General features: G+C 45.0%; 1 protein-coding gene across 21 annotated transcripts in view; it reads right to left on the bottom strand.

Annotated features, from left to right (window-relative positions):
- The window catches only part of LOC129829202 (transcription factor 7-like 2), a 98,264-nt gene that overhangs the window by 10,171 nt on the left and 68,298 nt on the right, over nt 1–19,795 (bottom strand). For 19 of the 21 annotated variants that reach the window (XM_055890824.1, XM_055890826.1, XM_055890823.1 and 16 more), the window contains 3 exons: nt 8,748–8,880; nt 5,313–5,415; nt 3,885–3,971 (listed from right to left, as the gene is read on the bottom strand). In XM_055890824.1, the coding sequence (XP_055746799.1) occupies nt 3,885–3,971; nt 5,313–5,415; nt 8,748–8,880 (323 nt within the window). Of the gene's footprint in view, nt 1–3,884; nt 3,972–5,312; nt 5,416–8,747; nt 8,881–15,578; nt 17,239–19,795 lie in introns of those variants that run through there. The other 2 variants (XM_055890840.1, XM_055890843.1) reach the window with 2 other exon arrangements.

The raw sequence follows: 19,795 nt of genomic DNA, 5'->3' as shown, positions 1-19,795 counted from the left end.
TCACTTGCTTCTATAAACAAAATAGTGACTTGGCTTCCCTTTTCTCCAAGGTGAATTCAGTGTTTAGTGCTGCCACCCCTCTCTCCGGACTGTGGATGACAAATACAGGTCCCAGGATGTCTTGCCCCACTTTACAATGTGACAAACTACAGGTCTATGGAGTCTTGTGCCAATCCGTTGTGTGAGCTGATGTCAAATCCCAGTCCCAGTGCACCACTTTATCTTTAACCATTGGCAAGGCACCTTTTTCTGTGCATCACTGTGTTAGGCCTATTCTATCTGTCCTCATGCTAGATCACAATTATTAATGGTGTTATCATTCTTTATCTCCCCCCTCTACATCTTCATAATACTGCTAGAATCATTTCATCATCTCCCACAGCTACAGTGATTGAGGGCAATAACCCGCATCTATTGAGCAGTGTGTGTGTGTGTGTGTGTGTGTGTGCGTGTGTGTGTGTGTGTGTGTGTGTGTGTGTGTGTGTGTGTGAGAGAGAGAGAGAGAGTAAATGTGTGTGTGTGCGAGATTATTTGTATGAGTGTGTCTGTGTCTGTGTGTGCACAGTATATATCTCAGCTATGCATGACCGTTCACAAATCATAGAAAAGGAGTGGAGGATGAAGAAGGGCAAAAAAGGAGGAATATTATATATATTTTTTTAAACAGCTCATTATCTGGCTATGTCTGGCTGCATGGCTCGGAGCCAGAATATAATGATGAGCATAAACTCGCCAGGAACAACTCGTTTCTGTTGCAGGCGATCTCTGGGGAGTGTTCCCTCCCTCCTCCCTCTCTCTTGCTCTCTCCTCTCCTCCATTGCTCTTCTCTCTTCCCTTCATCATTGACACGTTTGTGTTTGCGCCATGTCATCTGCTGAGGCGACCGTGGCAGTGGCTGCGGATCACTCATCATTAGCCCGCCACACTTCCTCTACTCTCTCTCTTCCTCTTTCTCTATCTTTTTCCTTCCTTCTCACTCTCTTTCTCTCTCTCTTGGTGCTCTTGTTAAGTTTCCTCTGTTCCATCATCCATTTAAAAAAAAAAAATCTTCTTCCTTCTCTACACTCCTCCTCCTCCTGCTCCCTGTCCCCTTACCACATCCACACTCCCCCTCCCTCGCCCCAGCTGCCACCACGCGGCCCAGGTTATGGTTTAAACATGACGGCCATCCCTTTGATGTGCGGGGGCATCATCATCTTGCCTCATCAGCACAGAACAGAACAGCGCCTTGGACCAATTTAGCCAACCCCCAGGCTCCTATGTCTCAATCTGAAAGGCAAGAATGGGGGGTGGGTCATTGGCTGCAACGCAGGCCCAGTGTCAGCCAGTGCCATTTAATTGCCAATGTGAGGAAGTACCCCTGTGCCTGGTTAATGTACAGGATAACGAACTCGGCCGGCGCGCTTTCCCTTCCGCAGGAAAAAAGAGGGGTAGCGAGGGAGGAAGGGAGAGAGAGCGATGAGGGGGGAACATATCAAAGTGCAGGCGTTGGGCAGGGGGGCGAGGGGTTTACACTTCTCCCCACCTGTCACATACAGGGCCCGCCAGAGATAATGGACCTGTACGGTTCCAATCCCATTATCAAAATAATGTCTCTCATTTGCTCCGTTCGACTGACTCAGCTCTCGCTTGCCTGCCTTTTTTTCCCCTTCCAGAGAATGTAATTTTTTAACAGGACCTAGGTGTAAGGTGCTCATTGTGTGGGTGCAAGGTACGAGAGCCAGACTTGCTCTCTGCATCCTAATTGGGCCGGTATGTGGCACTAGGGGCTAGTACTGAAGCACTAGTTCTCTTGTTAAGATCTGGCTAGCCAGTAAAATACAGGATCAGGACATCTCAATGTAGTTATTTGACACGGACTGGACTTTATAACTACTGGATGTCTTGTGCCATATTTAAGCACGAAAAGCCCTTTTAAAGCCAAGAGACAATTCTCAACAAAAAAACTTTTTTTGCTCCCGAAACCCTGTCATATACACGATTATCCAAACCTTCCCACTCTGTGCCATTTCTCTACGCCGTTGACAACCCAATCGGACGTCTTTTATTTTTTTGTCAATTCCCCAGTGGAAGTTATAACAAGAACATGCTAAAGCCCCTTTCTCCAGAGAGATGGAGACCTCCACCTATTCAGCTATGCTAATTCAATTAGGGCTCATCAGAACGCATTAGCTCTCCCCAGCCCCACAGCCCAGCCAATCCCCCATCCAGTAGATTCAATTAGCCTTGCTGGAAATAAGATGATCACAATGTAGAGGCCGTCATTAGGGGTGAATTAGCTGTCACTTAAAACACAGGTCCACTAGATGCTGCCAGGTCCTGGTTAGTCTGGCTGCCTGTGCTCTACCAGACACCAGATGCACCCTGCCTGTACCTGAGAGCAGGGCAACCAGGGCTAGGATTGGGAGAGGGGGGGGCAAGGTCTGCTTCAGGGGGGTTGCTAGGAGTGGAAGAGGGACCCAATAGGGATAGAGAGGAGAAATTAGCACCATCTTAACCCTGCTACACAGATGACACCCACATATGGAAAACAAGGCTGTGCTACAGTGAACTGTGAAGATGGTTGGGTCTGTTCCTAAAGCCACAAGGAAGTTTGGATCAAGGGGTGGCCAACAATGATAGAAACTATCAACCTAAGTATGTAGGTAATGTGTATTAATGAAGAATACACGTGAAGGTATATAGTTTCAACATAAGGCTAACCAAGAAAAAGGACAAACGAAGAGCTATTGGCTCACCTAGCCTTTCTTTTTAACAGAAAGTGTGAAGTCAATCTGCTTTTCTGCCTTTAATTAAAAGGAGTGTACCAAGAGGCCATGTCAGAGTGTGTGTGCGTGTATGTGTGTGTGTGAGGGAGAGAGAGAGAGAGGGTGGGGATAAGGAACCCGAGTGCACACGTGTTCAATGTCAAAGTTCTGAGGGTGTGAGGTACTATTTCACAACATTAACCTTTCCATACCCCATTCGAGGCCTCCCGCTCTCTTCTTCCCTTCTTTTGCATTCTCTCTCCTTTCCTCCCTGGCTCAACTTATCCATCAACGTCACAGAGGTCTGAACAGTCGACTCTCAGGAGCTGCTTTTCCAATCAGCACGTAATTAAACTGAAGTTTGGCCTGTTCCCCATACTCCCTAGGCCTCTGCCCCCCCCCCCCCCCCCCCCAAAAACTATAAACCATCCCCGTTCCAAACTCTCCAGCTGCCTGCAATGAAATGCCTGTGAATACTGCTCTGGGCTCAGGGAGAGGGACAGGGGAAAAGGGAGGGGCGGCCATATGGAATTGTTTGTTTTTGTTATTGTCGTTTTTCGAAAAGACTCTGAACCTACAAATCATGGGGTACTTGTCATCCACAGTTAACTCTTCCCTCTTCCCACACAATGCAGAGAATTATAGCACAGCCCCCGGGGGAGCCATGCCCAGTTAAAAACACATAATACAACAACAACAAACATATGTGCCCCCCTGGGTCCACTTGAGTCCAGAGCTCTCCTCTTGAGCTGGACCCTAATGGACCCAACAAAGCATTAGCCAAGTGTCAAGCCCCAGTCTACATCATTCCCTCCTTTTAAGTGTCTATATGTTCATTTATCAATGTGTCTGCTGGTTAAAAACTAGGACATGCCCCGTCCATTACAGATGTGGCTGACATGCAGCTAGGGTAAATGTTCTTCAGGGGCCTCATTAGAAAGTGATAAATATAATCAATATTTCAACACATAGTGGGGGACACTGGAGGATTGGCCTTTTGAGCACGTAGACGAGAGTGTGCACTTTCCTTAAGGGAGAAGTTTATGCAGACTGTGTGTGCACCCGCGTCATGGCCTCCTCCTGTGTGTGTGTGGGTGTGTGTGTGTGTGCCTGTTTATCTCCCAAGGCTCAACTCACCTTTGCATGGATGCATTGACAGTGAGTGCAGTCGGGTAGGGGTGTCTAAAACCCCCTGTCGTGATTGGGTAAACAGGTTGACCTTGCCTAGGAGAAGGAAAAAGAACAAAGGGAAGAGAGGGAGGTAAAGAAACAGGGTTGATGGAAGGAGAGGAGGTAAAGCCCTCTCCCCCTCTCCCCGATCGCAGGTCTCTTTATTCTCATTTGATCAGGACTAAAATCTAGGGGATTGCAGAGTGCGGATCAAAGCAGAGGCAAACTCCGAACAATTTGAATACCACAAATTTGATAGGAATGGCTAATTAAATTTCATAACCCTTCGCTCGGTGTCGACGGAGAGGGAGCCCCTTCCTCCCCGAGCTGGAACTAGGTGTTTTGTTGTGATAATTAAAGACGAAGCGCGGGACTCTTTAATGGAGCCATCACGCTAATTGAGGTCTACACATCCAAAGACAAACAATAATGAATGTAAATTTATACCAAAATAAAGTGCAGCAAATCAAAGGGTGCCGTGGCTGCGCTCGGGGCCTCTTCCGGTATTTACATTGCGGTGAGAAAACATTAAATTAACAGAGCTTAATTTGTAGCCTTTTGTCATATTAACAAGTGTTGACAAGAGTTACCAGGGGAGAGCCCCCGTGTGGAATTGTGGGTAAAATACGGGCAATCACGGTTCATTAATCTAATTGGACAATACAGAGAAATGCAAAAATGCATTTGCCACAAAGAAGCAAGTTGGGGCTGGAGCAAAGGGGGGTTACGAAACCACAGTGTGCTTCTGAGGCCCAGTAGTTGGTCCATTGCCAGAATGTATAAACTGGAGACAGTGGTCAGCCAGGAGTCAAATCAGTGCTTGATCAAAACTGAGAGGGCCCAGTTTGAGATAAGTGGATACCGAGCTTTCCCTATGTACTCTGCTTATGATGTTACTAGTCAGGAAAATACAGAAATCAAGCTCTTAGAAAACTCAACAAAACCAGAAGACATTGCCTCTGACGAAGAGCCATTTGACATTATAAACTGGGTGGTTCTATCCCTGAATACTGATTGGCTGATTTTTTTTAATACTGTAATTACGTTGGTAACCAGTTTATAATAGCAATAAGGCACCTCAGGGGTTTGTGATGTATGGCCAATATACCACGGCTAAGGTCTGTATCCAGGCACTCGGCGTTGCGTTGTGAATAAGAACAGCTGTTAGCCGTGGTATATTGGCCATATACCACACCTCCTCGGGCCTTATTGCTAAATTACATCATCTACATTAGGGATGCTGAATTTATACCGTAACGATATACTTAATGATCCAAACCACTAAATAGATCTACATCTAGACATAGTTATAAACATTGTAGCCAGCACATGCGTGGAGCAATAAAAACCATGCTTAATGACAGTGGAGAAAGAGGATAATAAAATGTTGCTTACTGTGGTACTAACCAGCCTAGCGGATGGGGGAGCTGCCCTACAGAGCCAGGCGATAGAGGGTAATAGGGAGATATGTCTGGGTGCTGTGGAGGCCTTGGAATTCCTGGAGAGAAAGAGAGAAAGGGTAGAGAGAGCAAGGGTAGAGGGACAAATAAAGAGGACGAGAGGGATGGACCCCGAAACATCAGTCAGTGTTAAATTCCTCCTTTGTGAGTTTCATAATGAACAGAGTCAACATCACAGGACACTGGGTGGGTGGAGAGGAGGAGGAGGAGGAGGAGGAAGAGCGGTTGCGCTCACATGTACACAGTGCTAAATCACACGTCCTGATCAAAGCTGTTTGAGTCTGGCGGTACGGTGTCATAACGTGTTGAGAGAAAGAGGGGGGGGGGGGGGGGATAAACAGGGTTTGACTTCATATCAACCCAACAAGTTCTCTTACTGTCATAAGCATGAATGAAGGGATGTTATAAACAGTCTCTGCAAGTTATTAATGGCCAGCTTGTTTCATAGCTAATATACTGGGTGACACTACAGTGTTGTATTTGCCTAGCTGTCTTTATCAGACATAGGCTCTTACAAGCATTTCGCTACACCCGTAATAACATCTGCTAAATATGTGTACGTGACAAATAAAATGTGATTTGATTTATGACTTTCGATAACATCTATGACATGCTTATGACATTGTAAAGTAGGTCTTGTAAATAGGGACCCTTGGTTTCCAGCTTCTTTTAACCAGAATTAGTTCATCCTATTCCTCCTAACATTTTTAACAGAGACAGAAATGATGTAGTTTTCCCATCTGATTCACAGTGACAGAGATGTCCTACAGAGGGCACTGCGAAACAATCACACATTTGCCAATGTCGCAATCACTTACTGTGGCAGTTGACAGGCAAATAAAACATGCAGACAGGCCACCCAAAACATTAGGCCTCCAAAGATCTGTCATAAAAAAAGGAAGAATGGCGAAGGCGAGGAAATGATGGCTTTTCCATTTTTCTGGTGTTGAGCGTTAAAACGGAAGTGTTTGAGTTCCACTGGCAGACAGCACAGCGGAGGGACATTTATTTGCTCTGGTGCATTATTTTAGAGTGGTCCTGCCTGGCCTGCATATCAGTGCAGCTGTGGAGCAGTTTTTGTTTGGCTGATGCCAATATGGCCACAGTGGACCCAGATGAAGAGTACTGTAGAACTAACCCTGGCCCCATGAATCTGTCCACAGCCGGTGTGTTGCTGGTGTGTGTCATACCCAAAGCCACAGGGCCAAGCCAGGTATTTGAAAATTGGCCCCATGGGAAGGTTTCCATAGACATTGTTCAGTGACAGGTGCCTAAGGAACATTTTGTGCATCCAAGAAGTAGACACACCCTCACTGGGGTTTGTCTCTCAAAACTGATGACGAACTAATTGAGAACAATTTTTCTAAAAAGTTATAGATCGTTAAGTGTTCCTGAGTGGCGCAGCGGTCTAAGGCATTGCATCCAAGTGCTAGAGGTGTCACTACAGACCCTGGTTCATTTTCAGGCTTTAACATTTTTAACACAACCGGCCGTGCTTGGGAGTCCCATAGGGTGGCGCACAATTGGCACAGCGTCATCCGGGTAAGGGTTTGGTCAGGGTAAGCCGTCATTGTAAAGAAGAATTTGTTCTTAACTGACTTGCCTCGTTAAATAAATAAAATAAAAAATTACACATTTGTAGCTGAGGAGGGTACAACAAAAATGTTGTATGCCCTAGTTCTATAGACATAATGGCACTGACTGACGCACTCCTCAGAGGAAAGAGTTCCTAACATTGCTCTCCATTGCCATCCAGTGCTGAAGTCTTAATATAGCTTGTTAATTAATTAAACACTAAGCTCAATTAAGCAGACCATTAACTGGCACATTAAACAGCAGCTGGGTCATTATCACCCTTTTGAGAGGAAAATCATAATAAGAGACCATTATTACCTCAAAACACTAACAAAACAACCAGAGACCCTTCAAAGCTATTCAACACTAACTCAATATTATGTACAACATATTGAAAGTGAGTTGACCTACTAGGTCAAATGTTTATTGCTGGTGGACATTTAACATGAAGGACAGCCTCCAGTATTTATGCTGCAGTAGTTTATGTGTCGGGGGTCTAGGGTCAGTTGGTTATACCTGGAGTAGTTCTCCTGTCTTATCCAGTGTCCTGTGTGAATTTAAGTATGCTCTCTCTAATTCTCTTGTTCTCTCTTTCTTTCTCTCTCCCTGAGAACCTGAGCCCTAGGACCACACGTCACGGTAAACCGGGCATGATGACTCCTTGCTGTCCCCAGTCCACCTGGCCTTGCTGCTGTTCCAGTTTCAACTGCTCTGCCTGCGGTTATGGAACCCCTACCTGTCCCAGACCTGCTGCTTTCAACTCTTAATGATCGGCTATGAAAAGCCAATTGACTTTTATTCCTGATTATTATTTGACCATGCTTGTCATTTATGAACATTTTGAAAATATTGGCTCTCTCTAATTCGAGTTTTTCCTAGCCACCGTGCTTCTACACCGGCATTGCTTGCTGTTTGGGGTTTTAGGCTGGGTTTCTGTACAGCACTTCGAGATATTAGCTGATGTACGAAGGGCTATATAAAATAAACTTGATTGATTGATTGCTACATTTAAATTCAGTCAGACGGATGGGGCACATGCTATGGTGTGTGTGTGTGTGTGTGTGTGTTGTGTGTGTTTGTGTGTGGGAGAGGAGCATTCAGGCATGTGAAGTTACACACACACCCACCTCCTCCTGTAGTGTCAGAGGAGAGAGGAAATAGTGACCCTCCCCTCCCTGCCAGAGCCAAATCAACAGGCTTACTTCTGCAGGACCAGAGACACAATAGCACAGCCATAAGGAGAGATAAGCTTTCTGTCTGAGTAGCCCTGACTGTTGTCTGCCCTGAAATACCTCACACCTGGTCAGAGAAAGCAGGCCCTGCAATGCTGTGCTTTGTAAGGGCTATATCTTCCATAAATAAAACTACATTTGATCAGCCAGTCGTGTGTGTGTGTGTGTGTGTGTGTGTGTGTGTGTGTGTGTGTGTGTGTGTGTGTGTGTGTGTGTGTGTGTGTGTGTGTGTGTGTGTGTGTGTGTGTGTGTGTGTGTGTGTGTGGTGGTTGCATAGACAGCAGTGGTAGCCTTCGTATGTGGACAACAATAAGAATTCTTCTGTGTTCTGTTGAGGAATTCAAAAGAAACATATATTTTTTAAAATCTTTTGTTGACCTTGGGAGAAGATCTCGTGGCTATTGTATGTTAGTCGCTGGAATATCACTATTTGGATTTGAGGACTGTGTGTCTTTGGAACAGTGGCTGGAGTGTTAACCATTTCCCAACCATTTTTACCATTCCCCAACGGGGCATCAATGTAGTGTAGTGTAGTGTAGTGTAGTGTATGTTCTCTGTCTTACCTGTTTTGGGGTCCACGTCTCCCTGTAGGTGCGGAGGGGGGTTGCCCGGTGTGAAGTGCTCATTGCTGTAGGTGATCAGAGGCGTGAGCGGGTGCACATGGTGAGGGTGCTGTACCACTGGGACTTTATTAGACTATAAAGAGAGGGAGCGAGAGAAGGAGGGGAGAGGGGGAGAAAATAAAACAAAAGAAGAGTGTATTAATATTTGGGTTAGGGGTAGAGATGGCAGGCGCCTGCAGTAGAGTTACAACATGGCTCAGAAAGCTCTAGAAAATTGAGAGCCATCAAATGATCAACCCCCTCGGAGCGCCAAACCGCCAGAGCAGAGTGAAAATAGTGTGCTTGGTAATTAAGAACACTTTTGCGGCAACACTCCGCGACTCAGTAATGCTATCTCAGACACAGGGCTGTCATTTTAGTTTTGGACTGGGGCTGCATGACAAGGAGGCCTCTTACTGGGGGTAGATCGATCATGTGCAAACCACCAAATGTGTAAAATCCACACCCATTATAACAACAGTCAGCAATCCTCTACCATCCAACCCCTCACTTAGTGCTTCACCCTACTGATTCCCTCTCCTCCCTCTGCTATACACCCCTCTACCCCTCCCCTCTCTGTCCCCCCAGGGTCTGGTTTTGGAGGGGGGTAGAGCAGGAGGGGAGGTAAAGAGGATAGGGGGGCATTGTAATAAAAGAGGGGAGAAAATCCATTTCTACATTTTTGCCAAATTAGTTTTAGCTATGTAATCTGCTCTTTGTGCTCCTAAGTGGCCCAGGCCCCTTTTTCAATTACCCAAAGATTACAGTTAAGCTGAGGGGTGCTCCGCCATGGGCCATGTTAACCAGAGCTCAGCCCTATACTCCAGGCGCACACACACACACACACACACACACACACACACACACACACACACACACACACACACACACACACACACACACACACACACACACACACACACACACACACACACACACACACACACACACACACACACACACACACACACACACACAGTAACCAGATTAGTGTTCTGGTTTAAACCACTGGCGGTGAGCTGGTCTTGCTCTTCAACTCATATTCTGTCCCTCGGCAGTCAAAGAGGCATCACTAATCAGGCTTGTGGTAACATGGCTGATGTGTGCTGGGGAAAAGGAGAGTGAGCTAGCTGGTGTGTGTCTGTGTGTGTGTAGAGAGAGGGAGGGAGTAGGAGCAATGGGGGTGTGGGTAATGTTCCCTTCACAAGTTCAATTTGCACTCTTGCAGTCCAAACACACTCATTAGCAGCCCTAACCATGGCGAGGCACCAACCCAAAACCTGGCTGTGGCAATTTTCCAATAGACTTTGAAATGCATTAAAGTGGGAGCGGGAGAGAGGGATAATGTATGGACTCTATGCTCATTTAACTATACAAATGCAAAGCTGAGGACCCTAGGCAAGACACGTGTGCAGAGCTTAATGCTGAAAATCGATCATCTCCATAGGCTGAAACAACTGTGAGCAATTTATGAGATACATTTCTGTGTAACTGAATTGGTCTGAACTGAACTGTACCAGGCTGGAGTGGGTAAAGTTCCCTTCCAGTGGAGCTGTGAGAGGGGTAGAGAGGAGAGGGGGGGGAAGGGTAGCGCCAGGCGAGAGAGGGAGAGGGGGGGGGGGTGGCATTCCACACTGCATGATCCCAATGAAAGATTAATGAACCCAGTAGAACTACTGGGAAACATGGAGAGACTCTGGGGACTCATTCACAGCCCTGAGCTCAAAAGACTGGAGAGCGAGAGGAGAGAGGGAGGAAAGAGAGTGAGAGAAGAAGGGGGGGAGGGGGGTTGGTTGTGGTACACGACTCGTTAAAATGAATACAAGACACAAATCAACATGTTTCTTCCCCACAGTCCCCATATCTAATCTAAAAATATTGAACAGAGGGATAAAAAAAGATGGGGAGATGACAGCTGCCAAACACAGCTGACGAGGTAGCCCAAACGGCCTTCTCTCCTCTACCCCCTTCAGTAATGATGTGAAAGAATGTTGTCAATTCTCCCTCTGCTGAAAGGCTTTAGAGGCCATTTAAATGAGTTATTTTGTCTCCATTGAGAGACTGTTTAAAATGCCCATCCACCAAGTCTGCATTAAGACCGAGAGACAGCAAGAGATGACAGAGAGAGAAGGACAGACAGCGAAAGGGGGAGAGAGAGCGAAGCTGTGTGTGTGTGTGAGTGAGTGAGTGAGTGAGTGAGTGGGTGAGTGAGTGAGTGAAAGAGAGAGAGATAGAGAGAGAGAGAGAGAGAGAGGGGGATTTACATGGGGCTAACAGGCCTCCATTTCAGAAGCCCCGAGCAGAGCCAGGCAAATAATAGACAACGCAAGTGCTCCAGTTTATATGGCTTCTGGGCCATGCGGACAATACTGCTGTTTGGCTACTGTAGCGGCCAGCCTCTCTCTGTGTGACTGAGGGGAGGATTAGAACCACTTCATGAAGGGGGAGGAAAGAGGGAGGTGTAATGTCACCCATAGAGAGAAACATTCATCAGCAATGGAGGTTTGCTGCCTTACAGAGAAGGTTAGTCTGTATCAAGACGAAAGAATAAATGCATTCTGAAGTATTTGTAATGATGTTTCAGTGCAGTTATTTTAAAACAACTCTGGAGAATGCCTCAATTCTATGCTCACATGCAGCGAGAGGGGTGTGAGAGTGAAACATTCTGTGCAGTCAAGTTGACCCACACACACACACCTCTACATGCCCTAGAGTCCAGACGTCACTGACAAGCCCATGAGTTAAGCTTTTGCACTTTCACAGAGAGAACAGGTGAGTCATACCAGATTCCAACACCTACAGTGCAGAGCACATATGGACTGTAACACACGCACAGAGCTTAAGTGGAACAGCCATGGAGAGAGGCGGGATGATTTTTTGTTTTACTGATATGAGCCCTATCACACCTGAAGTTCAGGCCTTTGCAGAAAACACAGACTAGGTTCACACCATATCAACAATACAGTTTTGTCCCAACCCCCCCAAAAAATAAGATATAGCCTACACTGCGTGCACACACACACAAACACACACACACACACACTGCGTGCACACACACACACACACACACACTGCGTGCACACACACACACACACACACACACACACACACACACACACACACACACACACACACACACACACACACACACACACACACACACACACACACACACACACACACACACACAGTCCATTAAAATGAAGCCTCGGTGCAGCACCTGCTTTTTCCCCCCATTAAAATGAAACTAGGCCTCGGTGCAGCACCTGCTTTTAACACCCTCGGACAACAGGCGCTGACGGAATCACACCACAGCTCCTCAAACAAGTGGAGCATTATACAAAGCACACATGCTACACAAAGGAACTACGTGGGAGTATTTTCTGTTTCTCTACAAAGGAAGGAGCAAAGCTGACTTCCTGGCCCTGTTGCCATCACTCCCACCACTTTCAATATTACTATAGACAGAAATATACCAGGAGACTAATCACGAGAGAGCTGTTCAAGAAAGTGGATACACACACACGCTCGCTCGCTGAAACGGGTACACAATCAACACACAATTGTTTGAATTTGTATACAGTACTGTTCCTTGACCTTGATTAACCATTTCAAAGAAAGCGTCCCGCAGAAATTCCAACTGCTGAATGGCTAAACCCTTTACAGAAGATCTGTAGTACCAGGGCATGTGCATACACCTTTGCACACACAAACACACACTGTAGCGTACTTTATAAATAAATATACATAAAAAGACTCACACTGCCAAGAAAGACAACTGTTTTTCCTCGAGAGAGTGTGTCTGTGAGAGCGTACATGTTCACGCGAGTGTATGCGTGCGTACGCTGAATCCCCTTGGTGCGAGTGACAGTCGCAGTATCAGGGTCTTGACCCCTGGTGGTGATCTCACTAGTGTCTGGGCTGTGTGGATGGAGCGAGGGCCTGTGTGTTTGTGTGCAGGCCCTTTGGTTGCCACGGAGAGGCCAGGCCATGTCACACTCACTCAGCATCATTGTCCGACCCCTGACCCCTAGGCATTCCCATCAGCCACTCATGCAATGGGGCTGATGTAGGGCGGACACAACTTGTCCGAGTTGGTTAGGTATCTTCTTTCTTTATGGTTCAACTGACCATGGTTTTGGATCTGAAAATAAAGTGTGACCTTTATCAAGTGGTATTTCACGTTCCAATGGTACATTTGAGTAAATAACTTGGTTTTTACAATATTGCTTATCATTTAGTCTACGAAACAAATCAAACTTGTCAAATCACTTTTTGAGCTGCTTCACCACAGGCATGTGGTAATGACAGTTACAAGAGGATACCCTGTGAGAGACAGAAACAAAGAGGAGGAGGACAGAGAGAGAGAGAGAAAAGCAGGACATGGAAAAGCTGTTGGCCTTGCATTTCCGCCTGGTGGCACCTTGCAGGGCAATTTCAAGACAAAATGTGAAGGTGGCAACCTTGTAGCCCCTGGGGGGCCCTGCACGTCTCTCCATGCTTTATCTCATGATATGATGAGTTGTCACAACGCCTTGCAGGCTCTAATGAGCTGTAGTGGGGTTGAGTGAGGGGGGCAGGGGGACCGGGGAGGGGTAGGGAAAGAGGTGGGGAGCTGACAGCGTAGTGATGGATAGGGGTCCTTGCAGACCCACAAATTCCAGAGCAAGCATAAAAAGCTGCCAGGGCATTGATCCCCTCCCAAAACGTGCCAGTCGCCTGCATCCAAGCACACACACAGAGACACCATGCAGAAAACACACACTGTGCAAGAGGAGTGGGAGGGAGGGAGAGAAAGAGAGAGAGGGAGGGAGGGAATGATTGGAGCGTGTTTGTGTGTGTAGACTTTTACATTATCTGATAAGTGCAAAAACAAAACACATGGCAAAATCAAAATTATTGTCCACTATCACAATAAGTCTTATTGGCGTGATAGGATTTATTTTCATAAAACATTCAAGTTTACCTCTAAGGCGTTAAGAGTGCCCGCTCCAAGGCAAAATATTATCGTCTCCAAGCGACACCCATATCACATCTCTGTTGCCAGTAACTACATTTTTCCCTCTCACTGTAGCAGTGATGGAGATCAAAGTGAACATTCACAAAGATACAGATCGCAGGCTACACATCAAATCCTAGTAACGATGCTATATTTTCATTAATGCATCACCTTGGGGTCAAACGAGCAGAGAAACACATACAATATCTTAAAGCGTAATCTTCTATGAACATACTGTATATACACTCTTAGAAAAAAGTATTCCAAAAGGGTTATTTGGCTGTACCCATAGGAGAACCCTTTTTGGTTCTAGGTAGGACCTTTTGGTTTCAGGTGGATCCCAAACGGGTTCTACCTGGAACTAAAAAGGATTCTTCAAAGGGTTCTCCTATGGGGACAACCGAAGAACCCTTTTAGGTTCTAGATAGCACCTTTTTTTCCTAAGAGTATACAGTGTCAGAATAAAAATACACACTAACTTCACCATATTTGAGTTAAAACTGGACCATTTCTGCAGCATTAAATACATAAATATTTCCCATATTTAGACGTGGAACTAACCCTCAATGTTGTGTTTGCACTAAAATACTATCTCAGTAATATCTCAATGCTGTGTTGGGAAAAAATGAAAGAATTTAGGAAAGTGCTGGGCGATCAGTATTGCTATTCCAGACAGGGAGAAAAAAATCAGCCCACTCCAAGGGCATCTTACTCTAGAGACCGAGTCAGTATATTTAAAAGTTAATCTATTCACTTTGCTTCTGTGACATGCTTGCTGCTGATCACAGGACCTAACAAAAAATGTATCTGGGCCAAAGCCTTTGCTCTCATTCTCCATCTCGCTTCATTCATTCATACATATTGAAGTCTGTCATTTGTCAAATTTACATTTTGCAATATATATCTTCCATATAACTTTGTCAATGTGATTTTAATAAATAATTGTCTAAAATGTATTTCATATTGAGTTTTATACAAGAGCAATGTGCTATATGTGTTTACACTTCCCCATTAGAATGTAATCATCTCTTGAGCTTTCCTACCCGAGTTGAAGTGGTGTCTAGAAGCAGTGATACTACAGTGCAGGAGCTACACTAGTTCTGTCATCAGCTTTTGAAATGCAATCAGCGTTTTACATTTTCAGTTGAAAGAGGAGGCAATTATAATTTTGAATTAGACGGCAAAATTAAGAGAGGAATATGTTAATTTGTGGGTTATTTCAATTATATTTTCCATTTCATGGTTAAACGCGAGCATGATCAAATATTGCTTTGTCTAGGAATTACTATTCAGTTGGATAATAAGGTATGATCTTTTGATAAATAATACAAAGTAATACTGAACTAACTATTTTCATTTTAATTCATTAGTAAATAACTGTTTATAGATTTGAATAGCAATTTAAAACAAAATGGCAAATGCTGCTTTCTGTCTTTGGCCTGTTTCTGTAAATGTACACTGCTCATTAGCATATCCCCACACACGCCTCTCAAACACACGCCAAGATCAAGAACACCCCCTCCCCTCCCCGCACATAAACATACACAGCCACCTAAAAAAAAAATAGAAGCAAAAAGAAATATTTGAAAGGAAAAAGCTTTAAAGCAGATGACCACCAGCCTGCACTTACAGGAGAGGGAATACCCATCTGGGTCCCCCTTAATCACAACAACCATCATCTGAACCTCAAAGTTGAACGGTAACATAATCAAAAAGTGATGGAGAACAGGAATTGAGAGAAAGGGAGATGAAGAGAGACAGAGAAAGGCGGTAGGGGAGTGTGGTTTACTCACCCAGCCACTGAGATTCAGATGCCAGCAGCCGATCTGCTGGAGGAGGGGGAGCCCGGGGGAAAGGACTCCTCCTTTGGCTCCCCTCTCCTCCGGCCCCGCTAAAACGCCCTCACTCGGGTACATGACCCCCCGCTTACTATTCACCTGCCCCCCACTTCTCCTCCCTCACTACAGCGTTCAAAACCACTGGCCTTCCCTTTCTTCTTCACACTCTTTTCCCTCCTCCACTTCTTCTTCTTTGTCTTTTCTTAGTCCTCACTTCTTCTCCCAAAGTGCTGAAGAGTGTGCGGGCATGTGTGTGTCCCTCAAACCGAGGCATCCTCATTGCGACACGAGTGGCCCATTGTTCCCCGGATTTTATGATTGGAGGATCCACAGACATTTATGTCTGAGGATCCACAGATGTGGCTCAGGGTCTGGGGCCTAGCCTGCCCTCTACCTCCCCCAAAACAGCATGAGGATCCCCCAGCTTCCTCCACCACTCTCAGCAGCTCCTCGCAGCTTCCTCTCTCAGGAAAGTTTGTGCCGGTCACAAGAAATGAAAGCGAAAACACGAACCGAGAATAATAAAATAAAGTGCTGCTTCTCAGTGCAGAGAAGTCTTCCCACAAGCAACAAACAAGAAAAAAATACACAACAATATAGACAACAAAAAGTATTGTTATTACAAAACTCCCAGATTGCACACTTGTATATGAGTGTGTATGTGTGTGTGGGCTCTGCAGTCCCTCCAGGATGCCCAGAGTCGAACTGGCAGCTTGAAAAGCTTTGGCTACAACAAGGTAAAGTGAGGAAGGAAAGAGACAAAGAGAGAGGGGGAGAAAAAAGAACAAGACACAACATCCACAAAGGGAGGGCAGGCTTAGCAAAGTGTAGCGAACAGTCACTTATCCATGTGATACTGACAGTCCCCTCTCCAACCCAACTTTCCAGGGGGGAAGGAGGATACGAGAAAGAAATGTATTTGTCTTCATTTTGACATGGACGTGACATCTACGTGGGATCTTCTTTCTGTTTTTCCTTTTCTGTTTTTTTTCTGTCCAATAATATTGAAGATGGGAGGGTGGAGGATTCCACTGTTAAATCCTCCTGACCTCTCTGTGTGAGAAGATCAACTACGCAAGGCCTAAAGCCTCCATACCCCCTACTGCTCTCTCTGTCCTCCGCCTCTGAAACATTATTATCTTGAGATCATTTCCTCTGAATATTCGGGCCCCACAACCATGCTCCTGTCCCTAGCGCTTTCCAGGCTCTTACCACTTCCAGGGCCTTAGAGCAGGGCAAGCAAATGCAGGACATGTGCCTTTCACCAATTAACAAGTAGGGTGATTAACTAGTTGCACAAGAACTTGCTCCAACAAGGTTTAATTTGATATTTTGAATGTAAAGGAAATATACAATTGTGGTTTTTAATAAATCTATCATTTCAATATGATTTAGTAACAAAAAAGTAGGTAGAGTTGACCGATGGTATATTCCAAACACAAAAATCAAAAATATATTTGCAATAAAGGGGTGGCAGGTAGCCTAGTGGTTAGAGCGTTGGGCCAGTAACCGAAAGGTTGCTGGATCGAATCCCCGAGCTGACAAGGTAAACATCTGTCGTTCTGCCCCTGAACAAGGCAGTTAACCCACTGATCCCCGGTAGGCCGTCATAGTAAATAAGAATTTGTTATTAACTGACTTGCCTAGTTAAATAAAAAAAAAATACATTAAAAAAAGGGGCAACTGAAAAGGCGGAGCAGCATATTTTAATATCTGAGCAACAATAAGATGTAGGAAAATGACAACAACGGAAGCAACAAAAACCTAACGCATGCCTTTTCCCCCAATATTTTATTTAAATCTTCTTCTTTTTGCCCTGCTCTTCTCTGGCGTTCGCCAGAGGCCCTTAATGCCAAAACAAAGCCCTGGGAATGTCCTTTACATGGCTCCCACAAAAGCAATGAGGCTCCGGCTTGACAAGTAAAAGAGCCCCAACAACGTGGCGGCTAATTGCCTTCCCTCCCTCCATTCAGCTCGGCCGCCACACTCCCGCGACCTCCTTTGTCCCACGTGCACTTTCTTAAGTAAACTGCCAGTTCGCCCGCAAATGATGGACAGCTCCCAATCAGCCGGCCACAATGGCAACAGTGCGACCAACAGGAGAGACGACTCCTCTGAAAAAAGAGTGAAATAAAAGACCCTCTATCCCGCTCCACTGTCTCCGGTGTACACACTAGACCAACAAGTGTGCAAGAAAAGAAACGAAAGAGAGGAAACCGGAATGGACAACAATGGATGGCGACCGTTACAAATCCTGCTCATTTGGACTTAACTTTGAGGAATACAAGACTGGACACAAAATGAAAATGATTGGCATACACTCAAAGAGATGCCCCTAATCTAGGCATATTGTTTTGTGATAACATACCATGATAATTGATTTAATATAATATTTACAGATAATACAAATTGAGTTTCATGATTTAAAATTCTATTAAAAAATACATATTTCAAAATTATTTGAGAATAACAACAATTAAAATGTATAAAAAATAATAATACATTAGAAGAAACTGAATAAAAAATACCTGATATTTAGTTAATAATAGTACAATGCACTTCACTATTTTCATTACCTTAATCATAATTGATATGATTTATGTTCAATATATTATTACAAAATAATAAATATAATTTTAAATTAAAGTTGACCATGTCAGACTGTCAGACAAAGCAATCAAACACTGCCTTTCAACCTGTCACTTAGCAACTAAACTATTAGAAATTGCCAAATGTAAGACATACAATAATGTCAACAAACTCCAATAAAAAATAATATTTACAGCCAGACAAGCCAACTTACATTAGTTGAACAATAAAGCACAGGAGGTAATAAATGATGTTGAAGTCTTACCATTTAAAAGAGCTGTATTTGGGATGCTGCTCGGTTCCTGGTTAAAACAAGCATGCTGGCGCTCATGGTAGCGCACAGACTTCAACAAGACGCCCATCACCATGTCATCCACTAATCCACTGGGGGGCAGCACCTCATCTACGGCAGCCTCTCGCAAACCAAACGCCTGATCGGCTGAGTCGATAACACACCAGCCCAAAGAAGAGGGAAAAGGACCGGTGGAGCACCAGCCAGCGATGGCAAGCCCATCCATGTCCGACAGAGGAGAGCGAGCGAGCGAGCGGCCAAACTGGGCTGTTCACACTCAGCCCCCTCATTCATTCACACATACACTCTCAGGCAGCGTTGCTCTCCTCCATGTCTGACCAGGAGTCCCTCTCTCTCCCCCTCGCCCATCTTCATATCCCCCCTAATAAGCTCCTTTGTGTCCATCTCTCTTTCTTTGATAAGTTGAAAGAACAACAAAAAGAATTGAGAGAAAGAAGTGAGGGAGAGGGAGAGAGAGGCTATCCTTCCGCGGCTTGGTAGACATAAAGGTACTCGAGTCTTCTATAGGAATTTCCCTAACTTGGCTAAACTCAAGCAGTGGGGTGTCCCTCGTCATGTCATTAATCCTCAACGCTAGCTACGCTCCATTCACTAGGAGTAGGAGGAAATAAAACGCAAAATCAAAAAACACAACGCAGGGCAAAAATAAATGTTTTTAAAAAGCCAAAGAAAGTAATCCGATCGGGCAGCGAGTGTGTGGTGTTATGGCCAAATTGCCCCCTGGTCCTGCCTGCCGGTAGCCACAGATTTTGATGAAGGGACCCCGTAAAATACGATACCAAAAAGACCAACCAGACATTTATTAACAAAAGAGTCAGCCGCACTGTTAAAGCTTTGCAACCTCCACTGTCTCCCTGTAATCTCTAAAGACAACAGAAAAGAAAAATCAGCCCCGACTCCAAAGTCAAACAAAGCCAGAAGACAAGCCAACAACAGCAGTTAACAATAACAAAAATATTAATAAATTGAAAGAAGCCGGTGTGGTTCCTAGCGAACTTGCAATAGGAAATTAAGCCCGGACAACTGGTGGCTTGAAGAGAGGAAGCCCACTCTTAAAGCCGTGATCCGACCATCCACCATACCACCGCTGTGAGCCTTTTAACCATAGCAGAAAAAAATTACTATTGATCTTCAAATGGCGATAATTTAAAAGATCAAAAAGATTAAACAAAATCAAGAATGTGCTGACTTACCATGTTACTCTTTTTTTTTGGTTGCAACTTTTATTAAAAAATATATATATATTTGCTCAGCGATGAGGCATCGGAGG

Source organism: Salvelinus fontinalis, chromosome 30 (assembly GCF_029448725.1).
Source record: "Salvelinus fontinalis isolate EN_2023a chromosome 30, ASM2944872v1, whole genome shotgun sequence".
Taxonomy (NCBI): domain Eukaryota; kingdom Metazoa; phylum Chordata; class Actinopteri; order Salmoniformes; family Salmonidae; genus Salvelinus; species Salvelinus fontinalis.
This window is presented reverse-complemented; position numbering and strand designations above follow the sequence as displayed.